At 41.2% G+C, this 19972-nt stretch overlaps 1 protein-coding gene across 2 annotated transcripts in view; it reads left to right on the top strand.

Moving 5' to 3' along the window:
* Positions 1-19972, top strand: part of TMTC3 (transmembrane O-mannosyltransferase targeting cadherins 3) — a 177241-nt gene that overhangs the window by 71501 nt on the left and 85768 nt on the right. For both annotated transcript variants that reach the window (XM_073557002.1, XM_073557001.1), the window contains exon 7: positions 3826-4078. In XM_073557002.1, the coding sequence (XP_073413103.1) occupies positions 3826-4078 (253 nt within the window). The remainder of the gene's footprint in view (positions 1-3825; positions 4079-19972) is intronic.

The following is a 19972-nucleotide window of genomic DNA, read 5'->3' on the forward strand; positions in this document are numbered from 1 at the left end:
TCCCTATTCGTAGCCTTCCAGGGGGCTAGGAAAGGTTATGGAGTGTCAAAGAGGACTGTTGCCCGATGGATTAGGGAGGCCATTAGTGTAGCCTATTTAGCTAGTGGTGTCCCGGTTCCTGACGGCATCAAGGCTCATTCCACCAGAGCCGTGGCGACCTGGGCTGAGAAAGCAGAGGTATCAATAGAGCAAATTTGTAAGGCCGCTACCTGGGCCTCACCCTCAACTTTCTTTAGACACTATAGACTAAATCTATCCTCCTCTGCTGACTTGACCTTTGGTAGAAGGGTGCTGCAAGCGGTGGTCCCTCCCTAAGGTGTCGAAGTCTCCAGAATCTCTCATGTGGTGCTGTCATGGGTGAAGGGAAAACCACCATGGTTACTTACCGGTAGCCGGTTTTTCCGGAACCCATGACAGCACCCGTATATTTCCCCCGCTTTTTTCCACCGTTTGGGTGTGCACAATAGTTGGGTGTATTTGTGTGATGTGGTGTTGGATAAATATGTAACTAACCGGGAAGTCCTCTCAAATGCTCTGTAATCCAACTGAAGCGGGGAAGAGGTGCCGCCCCTTATGTTTCAGTAGGTTCCTGTCCTGGCGGGGCGGATCCCTCTCTCATGTGGTGCTGTCATGAGTTCCAGAAAAACCGGCTACCGGTAAGTAACCATGGTGGTTTTTAGTTGGTAGGACAGAAAAGTGGTGACAAGTTCCCTTTAACAAATGGAAAATCAGGGGCTCTGTAAAATCAAAATCACGGTCAGGTAGACTAACAAAAATTTTTTCCACAACTGCCAGTAAAATTGTTCAGGATGCAAAGAAAAACCCACAAATAACATCAGCTGAAATACTGGAATCTCTGAAAACTAGCAGTGTGGCTGTTTCAAGATAAACAATAAGGAGGCACTTAAAGAAAAACTGGCTGCATGGTCATGTTGCCAGAAGAAAACCATTACTGAGCAAATGCCACAAAGTATCTTATCTACAATATGCAAAACAGCACAGAGACAAGCCTCAAAACTTCTGGAGCAAGGTAATTTGGAGTGATGAGACCAAAATTGAACTTTTTGGCCACAAAGACAAACGTTACATTGTGAGAAAGGTCAACAAGGCCTATGATGAAAAGAACACCATTCCTACTGTAAAGCACAGAGGTGGATTGCTGATGTTTTGGGGATGTGTGAGCAACAAAGGCACAGGAAACTTGGTCAAAGTTGAAGGAAAGATGAATGCAGTACATTATTAGCAAATACTGGAGACAAATTTCCAATCTCCAGCCCGGGAGCTGCTCATGAGATGTCATTGACTTCATCAGAACAAAGTGAAGGTTCTGGAGTGGCCATCTCAGTCTCCTGACTTCAATATCATTGAGCCACTCTGGGGAGATCTCAAACGCACGGAGTTCATGCTAGACAGCCTAGGAATTTACAGGAACTGGAGGCTTTTTGCCAAGAAGAGTGTGTAGCTTTACCATAAGAGAAAATGAAGAACCTCATCCACAACTACCACAAAAGATTTCAGGCTGTCATTGATGTTAGAGGGGGCAATACACAGTATTAAGAAATGGGGTATGTAAACTTTTGATCAGAGTCATTTGGATGTTTTGGGTTGTCATTATGATTTAAAAAGAGACCGCATTAGTTTGACAATAAATGGATTCACCCAACCGCTAACCATGAGTGGAGAAAAATGTTTGGTATTATCACTCATATTTTCTGAAAAAAAGGCAAAGAAGGCAAAAATTCTGCCGGGATATGTAAGTTTTGAGCACAATTGTATGTTCTGCTAGAAGGCTCTCCTTATAAAGAATTATCAGCGTAGGAAAGAACAGTTCTGCAACTTTCTAATATACTTCATACTCCAGCTCTCCTCATTTTTCTTGCTGTTTTATTTGTCAGTGAATCATAATACTTCAATTTACTGTATATTCCCAGGTTGCTATTTTTCTGTTCTCTGTTTAAGGGAGCCTGTCAGCACACAATGACTGTTCAAACCAAGCACAGACGCTCAATGCACCCTTGACATGATCGAGCAGTAAAGCGTAACTTCCCACCTACTTGATTTTTCATGGAAAAGTAGGAGGGAAAGTGCAGAGAATTGCCACACCATGACTTGAATTGCCTGTTCTTGGTGTGAACAGTCATTTTGTGCTGTCAAACTCCCTTTAAATAGAATCAGTTATATCCAGTTTAGGCAATGTTTTGTGATCTAAATAATTAGTAATAAAAATGATAAAACTATTGGTCAGAACATTCACATTATGTTCCAGCAGGGCAGATCTGCCCTGGAAAATGTTCTGTGTATTGCAGTAGCAGTGCGATGTCACAGAATGCCATGCGTACAATTCTGAGATGACCTGCGGCATTAATTACCATTGCTGCGGCTCTTAAACCTGCAGCATGTCACTTTATGCTCTGGATGACACAAGCTTTCACCCTGTGCAATACAATGGGTGAAATGTGCAGAAATTGTATTTTCGCAACTTGAGCTACAACCAGACATTGCAATTCTCCGATCCATCCCACCTGCAGTTCCAGGCACTTGTGTGCAGTGCGGACAGTTGCATGAGCACTCTGCCATTGAACCCAGCACTGTCTTGTATGTAAAAAGGATGGCACTAGTGCTTACTGCACTCTGTTTTTTTGGGGGGTATATCAGTTGTTCACTAGGAGGTCATTTGGTCAGTGTGGTGTCTCTGGCAAAAATTAAGAGACTCCACATCAAAACCCTGTCATGGGCAGCCCATTTTCCAGACCTGAACCCCATTGAAAACCTCTGGAATTTAATCAAGAGGATGATGGATAGTCACAAGCCATCAAACAATGAAGAACCGCTTACATTTTTGCACCGGAAGCAGTGTGAAAGATTAATGGCAAGCATGCCAAGACGCATGAAAGCTGTGATTAAGAATCATGGTTATTACACAAAATATTGATTTCTGAACTCTTCCTGAGTTAAAACACTAGTATTGTTGTTTCTAAATGATTCTGAACTTGTTTTCTTGGCATTATTTGAGGTCTGAAAGCACTGTGTGTATGTATATATGTACATATGTGTGTGTATATATATATATATATATATATATATATATATATATATATATATATATATATATATATATACACACACACACACACACACACACACACACACACACACACACACACACACACACACACGTGCGTATGTATGTGTGTATATATATATATATATATATATATATATATATATATATGTATATATATATATATATGTATGTATGTCAGAGCATTAAGGTACTGTCACACTTAGCGATATACCAGCGATATGACCCGGTCAGGATCCCTGGTACATCGCTAAGTGGTCGCTAGTGAGCTGCCACACAGGCAGATCTCACCAGCTACATCGCTGGGGACGGGGGTCGCTACTTACCTGTCACACTAGGCGATCCTGACGTCCTCCCGCCCGGCTCCACGCGTCGCTCGTCTCTCCACAGAAAGCGCCGCAGGAAGCTGACGACGAGAAGCGGTCCTGGACGTTCTCGCGCGATCAGCGATAACCAGCGGGGGAGCGGTCGGAGGTAAGTATCACACACAGCGATATCGCTAGCAATATCGCTATATAACGTCACTAGTTATAGCGATATTGCTAGCGATATCTTAGTGTCACAGGCCCTTTATTTGAGGTCTGAAGGCACTGTGTGTATGGATATGTATGTATGTATGTATGTGTGTGTGTATGTATGTGTATATATATATATATTATTTCCACAGTGGAATCCGCACCTTGTGCACATAGCCTTACGCAGCTGCTGAACAGTCTGGACTTACTGCATTTCCTCTTTGCTAGGTTTGATAACCCCGCCGCTGTCAGCGCCACACCTGCGAGACAACTGACGTTCAATTACCTCCTGCCCGTCAACGCCTGGCTCCTGCTAAACCCTTCTGAGCTCTGCTGCGACTGGACCATGGGGACTATTCCTCTAATTGAAAGCGTCTTGGATGCCAGGAATTTGGCTACACTGTTGTTTTTTTGTTTTCTTGTAAATTTGGTGATCTATAGCGTACGATATTCAGGTGATTCATCCAAAACTGTGCTAATGGTAAGTTTATACATATTTTTTGTGTAAATGATGAATTGAATGTGGTTAAAATTCGTAGCTGATTGCTCGACCTAGCACTTTAAAAAAAAAAAAAAAAATACCAGGCAGCCGGAAGCCACACACCATGAACCCGCGAGCCACAGGTTCAGAGTATATGTTCCTGTGGAGCTGGATTACCCTTTAATTGTGTTTTGAGTTACTTTGCTTTTTGAGTAAAAAAAAAAAATAAATAATCCACTCACAGCCACATTAAATTCAGTCCAATAACTCTTTCCTGATAATTAACCTTAAATGCAAGCTTTCACTCCAATAATTTATTTTTTATAGCCCCCAAAATGTATATGTACCCTAAAATGCCACCAATGACATTTGGCAATAGACGACCTCCCACATTGCATCGTAAGCAATTATCGCTTTTAAACTAAACATTGAGCTTAAACTAGTGAAAAAAAAGCAATTCTGATTTTTTTTTTTTATATATCCATTTTCTCCCTCGTAAAAGGGGGAAAAAGTATCTAAAACTGCAGCTTGTCGTGTTAAAAAAAAAAAAAATATGCTCTACACAGCTATATAAATTGTACTGAACCACAGAATAAAGTTAGCTCTCATGTAAAGCGTAAAACCTACACACAGCGATCCCGCCATTGTTTGTGTGTTTTTTTTTTTTTTTTTCTTTTGTCTGTGTTTTTTTTTTTCCCCGACTTAATAAAAACTTAAAGGTTGTACACGACTATATTAGTTTTTATTACCACAGTAAAAAAAAATTAACAGGCAGGTAGTTGCTTACTATGGTCCTGCTCATCGTTATTGGCACCCCTTTATTTTTTTCATAGACTGTACAATATCTTGAGAAATGTAACTGTTCCAAAGTTATATCCTCAGGATTTTTTAATTAGTGGTACAAAGTAATACAGCAATAAAACATTGTTTTTCAACTTACATGTTGCAATTTCAAAGAATAAACAGAATAAACAACATTTGCAGCAATAAAGGCACCCCTAATTAATACTTGGTGGCACACCCTTTGGCATTGATGACAGCCTAAAAACATTTCTTGTAACCATCAATAAGCTTCTTGTACTTCTCAGCTGGTATTTTCTCCCACACTTCCTTTGCAGTTTTTTCAAGCTATGGAATGTTTGCAGGGTTCTTTTTCCCAATGGTAGATTTCAGCTTAGTGCAAAGATTTTCAATGGGACTTAGTCAGGACTCATGGATGGCCATTTTAAAACAGTCCATCTTTTCTTTTTCAACCATTCCTGTGTACTTTTGGATATGTCCTTTGTGTCTGTCTTGATGGAGAACCTATGATCTTGAACTCAAGCCAAGTTTTCTTACACTGGGTATGACATTTTGCCCTAAAACCTCTTGATAATTCTCTGATTTCATGATTTCTGTGATACAGTCAAGGCCTCCAGTACCAGAAGCAGCAAAACAACCCCACAGCATTATGGAACCTCCACCATGCTTAACTTTTGGTTGGGTGTTCTTTTCCTTGTAAGCTTCATTGCGCCATCTGTAAATAAACTGTTGCTTTGCATTGTCAAAAAACTATTTTTGTTTCATCTGTCCGCAGAACATTTTCCCAGAAGGATTGTTGTTTGTCAAGGTACTCTTTGGCAGAGATTAGTCGTTCCTTTTTATGTCTTTAGGAACGACTGTCTTTAGTACTGTTTGGGTTAGTATAGTATGCGGGATATGGTACTTGTTGAAACCATAACCCCAGACTGTATCAGGTTGATCTTCAGGTCTTTAATTGTTTTGATGTGGTGTTTTTTCCACCATTCGCATAACCTTCGAAGACATCTCGTGTCAACTTTCCTCTTTCCCCCACGTCTAAGGAGGTTCTTGACGGCTCCATGCTTGGCAAACTTCTTAATAACTTTGTGCACTTTAGAAACTGGGATAACAAGGTCTTTGGAGATGACCTTATACCTTTTGGAAGTCTTATGTTTACTGATAATAGCAGTTCTGATGTCCTCAGACAGCTCCTTTGTCTTCACCATTGTGACAAAGGAAAAGGGCCTACTATACTGTCCTCATACACGTTAGCAGGGTGTGCAATGAGACATGTAGCTAAACCCCCTGTCTTCTTTAAGAAAAAGAGGCTGTAAAATTGTAACCTTTTATTGATTGCAGATGTGACAGGAAAGGGTGAAACTATAGGATGCAATAACAGGAGCATTTCAGAATATATAACTGCACAGAGCATAAAATACAGAGAGTCTGCAATACACAGTAACATGAGGTAATACATGGGTTCCATGAGATAATACATGGGTTCCATGAGATAATACATGGGTTCCATGAGATAATACATGGGTTCCATGAGATAATACATGGGTTCCATGAGGTAATACATGGGTTCCATGAGGTAATACATGGGTTCCATGAGGTAATACATGGGTTCCATGAGGTAATACATGGGTTCCATGAGGTAATACATGGGTTCCATGAGGTAATACATGGGTTCCATGAGGTAATACATGGGTTCCATGAGGTAATACATGGGTTCCATGAGGTAATACATGGGTTCCATGAGGTAATACATGGGTTCCATGAGGTAATACATGGGTTCCATGAGGTAATACATGGGTTCCATGAGGTAATACATGGGTTCCATGAGGTAATACATGGGTTCCATGAGGTAATACATGGGTTCCATGAGGTAATACATGGGTTCCATGAGGTAATACATGGGTTCCATGAGGTAATACATGGGTTCCATGAGGTAATACATGGGTTCCATGAGGTAATACATGGGTTCCATGAGGTAATACATGGGTTCCATGAGGTAATACATGGGTTCCATGAGGTAATACATGGGTTCCATGAGGTAATACATGGGTTCCATGAGGTAATACATGGGTTCCATGAGGTAATACATGGGTTCCATGAGGTAATACATGGGTTCCATGAGGTAATACATGGGTTCCATGAGGTAATACATGGGTTCCATGAGGTAATACATGGGTTCCATGAGGTAATACATGGGTTCCATGAGGTAATACATGGGTTCCATGAGGTAATACATGGGTTCCATGAGGTAATACATGGGTTCCATGAGGTAATACATGGGTTCCATGAGGTAATACATGGGTTCCATGAGGTAATACATGGGTTCCATGAGGTAATACATGGGTTCCATGAGGTAATACATGGGTTCCATGAGGTAATACATGGGTTCCATGAGGTAATACATGGGTTCCATGAGGTAATACATGGGTTCCATGAGGTAATGCATAGCTGATGATTACCTATTTAATACAACAAACGTTATAAACACAGGATTATAACACCTAGATAGTGCTTACCAACTATGCTTAGAGCATATCTTCTCCATGAAGGTTAAGAAATGGTCTTTCATCTTTGGTCTACTACAGAAGCTGTGCATGAGGGAGACTAAACCAGGGGAAGAGTCTTGAGGAGATCATTTGCATATTCCCAGTGCCTTCTGGGATAAGTGAAGAGTCTCCGCGAGCTCAACGATCACTGGGTTTTGGCGGTTGCAGCTGAAAAGAGGAAATCGGAAAACCAGGGGAAGAGTCTTGAGGAGATCATTTGCATATTCCCAGTGCCTTCTGGGATAAGTGAAGAGTCTCCGCGAGCTCAACGACCACTGGGTTTTGGCGGTTGCAGCTGAAAAGAGGATATCGGAAAACCAGGGGAAGAGTCTTGAGGAGATCATTTGCATATTCCCAGTGCCTTCTGGGATAAGTGAAGAGTCTCCGCGAGCTCAACGATCACTGGGTTTTGGCGGTTGCAGCTGAAAAGAGGAAATCGGAAAAACCGCGCGCCTATCGGCGCGCGAAATTTGGCTCATCTTTCATCGTTTTTAAGAAATCTCAAGATGGAAGAGGCCAGGAGCCATTTGGTGAGCTGCATTTCTTGCTACATGTTCACAGATTTACCAGTGGAAAAGCCAAACTTCACATGCCACAAATGCAAGCTTGTGTCCCTGTTGGAGGAAAAGTTGCAAAATCTCGAAGAGAGGTTAGCTACGTTGAAGATCATTAAGGAAGGTGAAGAGTTCTTGGACAGAGCAGAATTATCTCTTCATGTTACAGAAAGAGAAGAAATTCGAAGTGCACCTGAAGAAACAGAGGAATGGAGACATGTGACCCAGAGAAGCAGGAGGATCAGGAGGCAGTCAGCACCCATACTGCTCAGAAACCAGTACCAGGCTCTCACGCAGGAAAACGATGAAGAAATACATCAGGATAAGACTTTGCCAACAAACAGCAACCTTGTACGCCCTCAGAGTCCTCCTGGATGGAGAAAGAAAAATGTTGTGAAGAAGAAACGGAGAGTGGTGGTCATGGGGGATTCCCTGCTGAGAGGAACAGAGGCCGCTATCTGCAGACCGGATATAACTACAAGAGAAATGTGCTGTCTTCCAGGTGCAAAAATTAAAGATGTGTCTGACAGGATATCAGGACTCTTCAGACCTACAGATGACTACCCATTCCTGCTACTACATGTGGGGACAAATGACACCGCAAGAAACGACCTGGAAATCATCTGCAGAGACTTTAAAGACTTAGGCAAGAAAGTGAAAGAACTGGGAGCGCAGGTGGTCTTCTCTTCCATCCTCCCAGTGGATGGCCATGGAACAAGGAGGTGGAATAAGATTCTGCAGGTGAACAACTGGCTACGTCGATGGTGCCGTCAGCAACGATTTGGATTTCTGGATCACGGAGTGAACTACTTATACGATGGACTACTTGCTAGAGATGGGGTGCACCTTACGAAGACTGGAAAGCATGTATTTGGAAGTCGCCTTGCTACACTTGTAAGGAGAGCTTTAAACTAGAACAACATGGGAAGGGAAGCAAAAGACCAGAAAAAGCCATACACCTGACAAATGCTATTGAGAACTCTGCTATTAGAAGTGGAAAGGAAGAACAAAGACGAAAGAATCTAATTAATAAAAATATTGGAGAAAGAGAAACCAATCACAAACTAAAATGTTTCTATACTAATGCACAAAGCATGGGCAACAAACAAGGAGAATTGGAACTACTAACACAGGAACAGAAATATGATGTCATTGGAATCACTGAAACTTGGTGGGACAATACACATGATTGGAATACAAGACTAGAAGGATACAACTTATTTGCAAGAAACAGACTTGATAAACGAGGAGGGGGTGTCGCATTGTATGTTCGAAACGCGTATATCTGCACAGAGATTGAAGCTTCAGAGACTGGAAGTTCTGTGGAAACTGTTTGGGTAAGAATACAAGGACAGAACAATGGAAAGGACACCATTGTAGGCATTTACTACAGGCCGCCTGTGCAAGCCGAAGATATAGATGAACTCTTTATGCATCAGATGGCCAAGTTCTCCAAAAAATATGACTTAGTTGTCATGGGAGATTTCAACTATCCAGACATTTGTTGGGAATCTCTCTCGGGCAAAACTAACAGGTCAAGGAAATTCTTATCCTCTCTTGCTGACAACTTTATCTTCCAAAAGGTAAGGGAGAAAACAAGGGGAACTGCTACCTTGGATCTAATCCTTATAAACAGGGAGGAAATGGTTGAGGAGGTAAAAGTGGCTGGGACCCTAGGAGGTAGCGACCATGCTATTTTAGAATTTTGGATTACTAGAGGTGGAAGACCTGTGAAGACTCAGACGTCAAGGTTAGATTTCAGAAAGGCAGATTTTAAGGGATTCAGAAAGAGAATTGGAGGGATCCAATGGCTGGATATCCTTAAAGACAATGTCCAGGAAGGATGGGAAATCTTGAAAAATGAAATTTTCAAAGCACAGTTGTTAACAATTCCGAAAAGAGGGAAGAATAGGAAGCATTTAAGGAAACCAGGATGGATGAACACAGAACTTAAGCACATGCTAAAAAGGAAGAAAAAAATGTTTATAAAATGGAAAGAGGGAGGCATATCTAAAGAAGAATATAATGCTGTCTGCAGAACCTGCAGGGCACAAATCAGATTATCTAAAGCTGAAAATGAACTGAGGCTTGCAAGAGATGTCAAAAGCAATAATAAAGGATTTTGGGGATATGTCAAAAGTAAAAGAAAAGTCAAAGATGCTATAGGATTTTTACAGGATGAAAATGATGAAATGGTAAGACAGGATGTTGAGAAGGCTGAACTTTTAAATTCCTATTTTGCATCTGTTTTCTCTCAGAAAGGAAATGCAACATCAACTGTTATTCACTGTCCTATTAAGGGAATAGAAGAATCCAGGATATCTATAAACAGAAAGATAGTGAGGAAACACTTAGCTAACCTAAATGAATTCAAATCTCCAGGTCCAGATGAATTACACCCCAGAGTACTGAAGGAGATAGCAGAAGAAATTTTTGAACCCCTCTCCATAATCTTTGAAAATTCTTGGAGAACAGGAGAAGTGCCAGAAGACTGGAGAAGAGCAAATGTTGTTCCTATCTTCAAAAAGGGGAAGAAGGTGGACCCAGGCAACTATAGGCCGGTGAGTCTGACTTCTATACCAGGAAAGATCTTTGAACAAATTATTAAACAACATGTATGTCAATACCTGGATAAGAATGAAGTGATTAAACAGAGTCAGCATGGGTTTCTAACTAATAAGTCATGTCAGACTAACTTAATTTCCTTCTATGACGGTATCACTGATTGGGTGGATCAAGGAAATGCTGTAGATATAGTATATCTTGACTTCAGCAAAGCATTTGACAAAGTCTCTCATACAATCCTTATTGATAAAATGACTAAGTATGGAATGGACAAGGCAACTGTTAGGTGGATTCATAACTGGCTTAGTGATCGGACCCAAAGAGTGGTCGTAAATGGCTGCACATCCAGTTGGAAGAATGTCTCAAGTGGGGTACCACAGGGCTCTGTCCTGGGCCCTGTATTGTTCAACATCTTTATCAACGATTTAGATGAAGGAATTGAGGGTAAACTGATTAAATTTGCTGATGACACAAAGCTAGGAGGGATAGCTAATACTAGAGAAGAGAGAGAGAGGATTCAAAAAGATTTAAATAAACTGGAGAAGTGGGCAGCAACTAACAGAATGGTTTTTAACAGGGAGAAATGCAAAGTACTACATCTGGGCAATAAAAATGAAAAAAGCATATATAGAATGGGAGGAATAGGGCTAAGTGACAGCACATGTGAAAAAGACTTGGGTATACTAATAGATCACAGACTGAATATGAGTCAACAGTGTGATGCAGCAGCAAAAAAGGCAAATGCAATTCTAGGATGTATTAACAGAAGCATACAGTCTAGATCACGTGAAGTCATTATTTCCCTCTACTCCTCTTTGGTCAGACCTCATCTGGAATATTGTGTCCAGTTTTGGGCACCACATTTTAAAAAAGACATCAACAAACTGGAGCAAGTTCAGAAAAGAGCGACCAGAATGGTGACCGGTCTGCAAACCCTGTCTTATGAGGAAAGGTTGCAGGATTTGGGAATGTTTAGTTTGCAAAAGAGAAGACTGAGAGGAGACTTAATAGCTGTCTACAAATATCTAAAGGGCTGTCACATTGTAGAAGGATCAACTTTATTCTCATTTGCACAAGGAAAGACTAGAAGCAATGGGATGAAACTGAATGGGAAGAGACACAGATTAGATATTAGAAAAAACTTTTTGACAGTTAGAGTGATCAATGAGTGGAACAGGCTGCCACGAGAAGTGGTGAGTTCTCCTTCAATGGAAGTCTTCAAACAGAGGCTGGACAGACATCTGACTGGGATGATTTAGCGAATCCTGCTTTGAGCAGGGGGTTGGACCAGATGGCCCAGGAGGTCCCTTCCAACTCGACGATTCTATGATTCTATGATTCTATGGGAGACAAAGTGTTTGTAAACTTGTTCTCTGTTGTTAGGCAAGCGTTGTCTTTGAGGCTTGAAGGGTAGAGATGCAATCCAGCTCTTCATTTTGTCCTGCACCATTCCTTGCTCCTTCATCTCTAGGAACAGTGTATCTTCAAATGACATTGCTACACGATTATCTTCTTTGGTCTTGTGAAAGACCGTACACCCAAGGTGATCTTGGTCGCAATTCTGAAGGCAATCATCATTGGCCCAACTCGCTAAGATACTTGGTGCTGAAGTGCTGTGTAGCAACTCCTTTATGAAGTAGTGATTTTCACATGGTTGAAGGAGAGATGGACGTCCATTCTCGAGAGTACTGGTAAACATGTTGTTAATCACTGTCAGTTTGTGTGCTTCTCCTAAACAGTCCTCTCCTACAATGACCTACCCAAGGTCGAGTCTCTGGGCATTTGGAGCGTTGTGAGAGCCATTTATATGCTGTCTAACCTTGTGAACTTGTAGAATATCTCTCCCTAGGAGCATGATTATTTGAGCCTCTGGCAGGGTGGATTTGATTTAAATCACGATTTAAATCACGATTTAAATCACTAGTCAGTAAGGCTTGATTTAAATCAGTGATTTAAATCAAAGTTTCTACCTAAACTAGTTCTTGCTACTTTAACATGCAAGTAGATGAAGATTTTTAGAATCACTTTTTATATTACTTTTTTCTCCCCAGTTTAATGGGTTAATCATTCATATTTGGACACCACTGTTCTGTTGTACTTAGGAAGGAGAAAAATAATCCTGACCTTAATAACAATTTAAATAGATTTATTCAACTGAAACAATAACAACATTACAGCATAAGTTATTTGCGTAAACAAACATCCATGTTTGTTAACTTATTTGGCTAAACAAAATATATATATATTTTAAGAAACTTAGACTGTCAGCCCAGCCGACACATGAAAAACTTAAATACTACTGTCCCTGCTGTCCTCTGTTGCTCACTTGTCGTCATCTTCATCATCATCTTCTTCTTTGTTCCTATTCATAATCTGGAAAAGAAAAACAAGCTTTCCTGCTTTATTGGGTCCCAACCGATTTCTTAATTTAGAATGAATGAGTCCAAAGGAAGAGAATATTCTTTCAACGCCTGCAGAAGAAGCTACTGCTGTTAAAAGTGAAATCATTACTTGAACAGTCTCTAAATCCAAGCGCTTAAGTGACTTCCACCAGTTTACTGGTGTGACCTTCCTTAAAATATCTTCAGCAAACATATATTTCTTGAATGGTTCCCCCTTAGCTCTGAAGTTTATTATAGTTGGCATTAAAGATGGATGATTGCTGGATACCCATGTCATAGCTAACTCCTCTTCCTCAGCACTTAGGTTTTGACCCTGATATTGGATATTGACAATATTTGCCAAAAAATGAGCTGGAGTCAGTGCTTGTCCCATTCGTTTGTTTACTGCTTGTAATTTAATTCTGTCCATGTGTAGTTCTGTTTTTAAGTGTTCACTCAGTTCCTTCCAAATTTCAACAGCATCCGCAATAAAACAGCTATTTTTCTGTATTTTGTTTAAAGCTTGAGAGATGGGTTTCAGGAAGCTCAGCATATGTTCAACATTTCTCTTAAGCCCAATGTTGAGGATTTTGGCCGTGACAGTGCCATCTATTTTATCTCGATTTTCTTCACAAAGTGTCATCAGAATAGGCCAGTTTTTGATATACTGCTCAAAACAGTCCACCACAGAGTTCCATCTAACATCTTGTGGGAGCGTTAGCTTGGTTCCACCCATCCTTTTCAGAGCTGCTGCAGCAAAATGATTATTACGGAAGTATTTAGCAATTTCAACAACATTAGCCTTTATTTCTGGAACACTTAAGTCTTTGGCTAAGAGGTGCAGCAAATGAGCACTGCAACCATATGTTATTAGCAGCTTTGTATTCCCTCCCTGCTCTTCTAAATCTCTTCTCATCTTGGATATGTTTGCAGCATTGTCAGTGACCAAACTGCGTACTAGACATTTGAATTTTTGTTCACATGTCGTTATAGCTTTTACTGCCACTTCTTGTAAGTATTCTGCTGTGTGTGCATTTCCTGACGTATCAGTTGTTTGTGCAAGGAAGACTTTACCTCCTTCTGTTGTTATACAAGCACATACAATAGGATCATTGTGGACATTACTCCACCCATCAATACTTAGGTTAACAATTTTACCCTCCAGAGCTGTTGCACATTGCTCCATTTCTCTGTCATACACTTGATCCAGCAGTTTCCCTGCAACATCAGCTCTGCTGGGTGGACTGTATCCTGGTCTCAGTGACTGAACCATATTAATGAAATGTGGGTTCTCAGTCAGACGGAAAGAAGAGTTTGTTGCATAAATAAACTGGGCAATTTTTTCATCAATCAACTCTTTTTCTAATCTGCTAGTTCTTATCACAAACCTGTCTATGGTGGTTCCAGGAGGTAAAGGTTTTTTCTTCCTTTTGGGTGATGGTGATATGTGGCTGTGGGTGTCTGATGATGATGCTGCTGCTAATGAAGCACTATCCTGGATGGATAACTCTGAAACTGTAGAACAGGATGATGGTGATCTTGGAGGTGGATAGTTTCCAGAATCCATGAATTCCCCTAAACAAAAAAAGTCAATGCTGTTATTTTATTGTTTATATAATTTCTGCTTATTGTACACCACACATCACTGCCCCTGCCCCAAAAGGAATATTTGTTTTTCTTCATAACTGTACCAAATGACAGTAACATGCAGTAATAATAAGAAATATAATTTTTCTCACACATGACAGTTCAGTCAATTAGAAATAGGATTCAATAAAAATGTTTACCAACCTGAAGATCCTGCCTGTTCAGAAGTGTTTCTTTGGTCATCTTCATCACCGCACTTCTCATGATGTTGCCTCATTCGCGCCACCAGGCCTTGCATCTCTTTGTTGCATCGTTTGCATTTTGCACGCATGCCTGCCTTACCGATAGGCGAAGGAGCTTCATTAAAATATTCCCAAACTGGGTCTCTTTTACGGCCTGCTGCCATTATAAGGAAAGAATGTAATAAACCTCAGATCGCACACACAAACAGATCCAGACTTGTCTGTCTGTGGCTATGCTGCAGTATTGTGCTCAAAGTTTCACTTTCATTTTCTTGTCTGCTTGCCCTTCCTCCTCCTCACACTTAGATTCACATTCTTCTTGTGTTGTGCAGATCTATTCCACTCCAAACAATCAGAAACATATTGTCTAACTTCTTGGACTTGGCACTGAAGGGGTTGATTCTGTATTCATATGTTTGTAGAACAATAGGATTAAGGTCTTTTTCTCAACTCTGTTCATGTTGTAACATTTTTGCCGTGAAGAAGAGGCTGGGACCTCTGCGGAGTCAAATTCAGTTTTGAGAACTGCATAAGTAAAGCGAGCGTTTGTGATAATATAGGAGAGAAACTGCCCACTAATCCTACAGAAACCTCTGGAAGAGCATGGCATTGTGAATGTTACACATATACAGCCTTTATTCTACTGAGTTAAACAACTCAGCTTTATCTCATGATGGAAGAACCTTTGGATGGTAAAATATTTTCCTCAAAAAGCAGTTTATTGAAAAAAATCAGATTTAAATAAAAAAAATCCGATTTTTTAAAAAAAAACATTGATTTTTATCCACCCTGGCCTCTGGGTTAAGGTTAGGAATCAGGCGTTGTATACGCTTCAGATGAGGATGATACGATGCCACTTCAGGCGTAGGTATCTCTGACCTGTTGTCAGGAATCTGGTTACATTCCAATATGGTTGGTAAGGGCAGACGCATTTGGCCATCTATAGACTCGACTACGTAGCCTGTTGCTCTCCTACCAGCTGTCTCTACTATACCGGCACAAGTTTTCAAAGAGTAGGGGGCACTGGGTCCTCTGATGTTAAAGCTATCAAAGAAGGCAGACTTGGCTAATGACCTGTTACTCTGATCATCTAAAATCGGGTACACTTTGATGGCTTTGTCCCTTTCGTCTGCCGGGTAGACTCTCACTAGGGAAATTTTAGAGCAGGACTTGCCTCCTATGAGATTTCCACAAACTTCTGTACACTTAGAAGTAATGGCTGGAGTGTCAGTATTTGAGTCATTCAGCTCCCTACTATGCTCTTGGGGCAAAGCATCCGATGGTGGTCCAGGGTGTAGAACTGAGTTATGTTCGGTGCTGTCACATTCGGTACACCTTGCACTAACCTCAGTCCCTGGCGAAGTGGGATGTTGAAGAGCAGCATTTGTAGCAGATGCGGTTCTCCTTAAGGGAAGGCCTTCCTTTCTTCCAGTGACTTTTCTCTGAAAGCTCTGCACTTCAGCAGACTCACTTCCTAGCCATTTTACCAAGAGATCCACTTCTTCACTATATGATAGACCTATGTCTTTAATGGTATTTTTGAAGGAGGCTCGCCAAGCCCTGTAGTTTTCAGTGCGATCGCTGAACTTTACAAGTCCCCTAGTGACCAACTCATGTCGAGCAAGGAACTTGGCAAAGTCCATCGTGGCTTGATTGGCACTGATGGCAGCTGATTGAGTGTTGTCAGAGTACATGTGTGCTGTGCGATCATACCTGTTAGATGTCTCTGGTTTCGTCCAACTGCTGTAGTAGCTTTCTGAAGCGAAGGGATTCTCTTTAAGCCGGGACAGATTCCGGATCTTTTGTTCTAGAGAGAGATTATTGTAGTCAGTATCATCCCAATGTGTATTTCCTTGCTTTTGGTAAGGAGACTGATGGTTGGTTTTCTGGGGGTCCGAATTATCTGGTTGGCTTGGCTTGTTGACAAAATGCTCTGTCTTCGCCTGTGGGTCTGGATCGTCATTTGATTTGGAATGCTGATGGACGTACTCTGCAGTACGCTGCAATGGATCGTGAGTAACTTGTAGGCCTAGCACACTGCTGTGTTCGTCGTCAGACTATACGGCAGCTTCTAAGGCTTCTGCTATGGCAGCTTCTGTTTCTTTTTCAATAGCAAGTTTCTGTAATGTTGCTTCAAGGCGTGCTTTCTCTGCATCCAGGCATGCTTGTTGTAGTTTCAATTCTCTCTCTTGCTCAGCAAAGGTGCTTCTTTCTTTTGCCGCTTCAGCTTTTGCGCAGGCAATAGCGGCGGCATTGCTGACGGATGATGTCTTGGAGGAACCAACTCATGATCTCGTCTTGAAAGAGGATGCTCGTCCTTGAGACATGATTCAACAGTTAGGCGACCGCTGTGATATCCCTTTGTCGGCTCTGCGTGGATAATGGCGGGCTCCGTATGGTCCGATTATTCGGTCCGACCGTTAGGAGGTTGCTGCAATATCGGTATGCAATAACCGTATGCTTGGATAATAGCGGGCTCTGTAACGTCAGATCTTCTGAGCTTGTTCTCAGCAGTTGTTTCACTATACTGTCCTCATACACATTAGCATGGTGTGCAATGAGACATGTAGCTAAAGCCCCTGTCTTCTTTAAGAAAAAGAGGCTGTAAAATTGTAACCTTTTATTGATTGCAGATGTGACAGGAAAGGGTGAAACTATAGGATGCAATAACAGGAGCATTTCAGAATATATACCTGCACAGAGCATAAACTACAGATAGTCTGCAATACACAGTAACATGAGGTAATACATAGGTTCCATGAGGCAATACATAGGTACCATGAGGTAATGCATAGCTGATGATTACCTATTTAATACAACAAACGTTATAAACACAGGATTATAACACCTAGATAGTGCTTACCAACTATGCTTAGAGCAAGCTGTTTAAGAAGCATGAAGAACACGAATGGTGCAGTTTCTCCTAAGACACATGGAGGAGTAATGGCTGCTGTTCCCCTCAGTGTCCTAAACAAGACTATGATGTAACAGGAACAATCTCACAATACATTGCAAATTAAACTAGAATCTATGCATTAAACGGCCAGCAGGTGGTGCTGTTACCTTACAGTATGAAATATATGAAGGATTAATACACACAAAAATAAAATGTCTGTAATAATCGAAGACATAATAAATGACTGGACCTTCTAGACAGCAATTATATGGCTGGACAGAACACCTACCATGTGGCTTTTTAAAATACCGAAGTCGTCATTCATTTGCTAATTCATGTCACATGGGCACCCTCAATTAATTACAGGTGATTCTCATTTGTGATTTTCCACCGGCGAGTCAAAATATGTTTCCATATGAATTTAATGAAAAGGTGCCAATCCCAGTGTCACAGAAAGCTTTAGGTTTTTCTTTTTTTCCCCTCTCGTTGTTTTTTTTGTGTTAAATTGTTTATGATTTACTCTTTTGTATTTAACATGAGTGCTGTATACAAAAAGACTGTTTAACCTGATTAACTTGTTTCAGGAGATATTCCATGTTATGTACTTACCCTTTATGGGTGCCGATAACGATGAGCAGGACTGCACCTGCCTGTTCTGCCTAGGGTAGATCTCTGCCGGCACAGAATGGGCGCCGACCGCTTCTGACGACGATTCGGCTACTTTCAACGACGTTGCATCAGCAGAGCAACCTCTGTTGACAGGTCGTGACAGCTTAGATCATAACTACTGGAAACCAACTGCCAAGCGGCATAACATTGGCAGTCTCCCACCGTCAACCGAGCAGCCAGGAAGAAGAACTGGTCTGTTGATGTGGAGCAGCTAAATTAAAGACCTCTGAGTCCTCGCCGGATAGAACAGGAAGGTAGTTGCTAACCAGTTGGCAACCAGCTGCAGCTTAGTGTTTGGCTCATAAGAAAAAAATTAAGATTTAGTCCTTGATAACCCCTTTAATAAAAGTTAGTCCATCTCCACCAGACATAACTGCTGCAGTCAATCACTCAGCTCATTAGCTTTTCCACGATACATGAGTAGAGTCACTGAGTTCAGTGGTTGGCTGCATCAGTGATGTGTAATATAGAGGAGACAGTGCGCTGGATGCAAGGAGAGTGAATACCTACTTTTTGTAATTTTTACATGTATAATAGTTTTTGAAGTACTGTTTTCTTAAAGAAGTATACCCCTTTAAGGCCATAATAGAACAGGGCCTTAAGGTGTTAATAACTAAAAGGGGGTGTATACTACTATTATTGTCATGCAGTCACTGATAAAATAGTAAAGACTGCAATGGTCACAGGACCCAACAGTGTCACAACACTGACCGGGAACAGCACAGACATGGCTTGAATAATGTTGCTGCAGGAGATGGGTGTACATTGTGTTTATTTTCTATGGGGCACCGAATTGTTGAATCGGGGTTGTCCATTAGTGGGCAACCCTTTTTAATAGCATTTGTTCGTACATCACTATTTTTAAAGATAATCTATCAGCAGCTTTTTGCTATGTAATCTGAAGACCACATGCTGTAAGGGTTAAAACACAGATTTCCGCGATGCCTCCATTATCGAGCTCTTTTTGTTTTACTTGCGTGCATTGATTGTTTTAGAACCAAGAGCTTATTATTGCTGGGATGCAGCAGTATGGACATACAAGTTAAACACGCCCCCTCCTGTGATAGGCACCTCATTGTCTATGGACATTGTATATACAGAGATGGGTGTGGGCGGAGTTAGCTTCCTCAGCTCTGCTCTATCGCTAAATCTAAAAGCTCTGATTGTGTGAGAACGGTTGCACCCAGTAGTCTAAATCAGTGTTTCCCACCAACAGGTCATGTTTTCAGGATGTCCTTTGTATTGCACAGGTGATGCTATTATCACCTTGGCAATACTAAGGAAATCCTGAAAACATGACCTGTTGGTGAGTCTTGAGGACTGGAGTTGGGCAACACTGGTTTAAATGATACATTGTTGGATTCAGCCTTCTTTGCCTAAATCAGGCTGCTCTCAGATGAGGTAGAACCAGTCTGAATTCTGCCAAAGTCTTTGCTGAACTTATTAATAGTTGTATATTAGACCCCACTCACACATTTTGTACATAGTTTTGCATTTTCGGAGAGGAATCGGCACAGGTAATTTGCAGCCCACTTGTCACATACGTACTTGGCCAACACTGGAACATAATATCTGTTTGTGTGGCTGAGCCTTTATTTAGAGAGTGGCAATACCTAGGAAAATGTTCCTGGTTGACATGGTATGTTCGGAGAAGGT

The sequence above is a fragment of the Dendrobates tinctorius genome, unplaced genomic scaffold (assembly GCF_039654945.1).
Source record: "Dendrobates tinctorius isolate UK_male_01 unplaced genomic scaffold, ASM3965494v1 ptg000241l, whole genome shotgun sequence".
In the NCBI taxonomy this organism is placed as follows: Eukaryota; Metazoa; Chordata; class Amphibia; order Anura; family Dendrobatidae; genus Dendrobates; species Dendrobates tinctorius.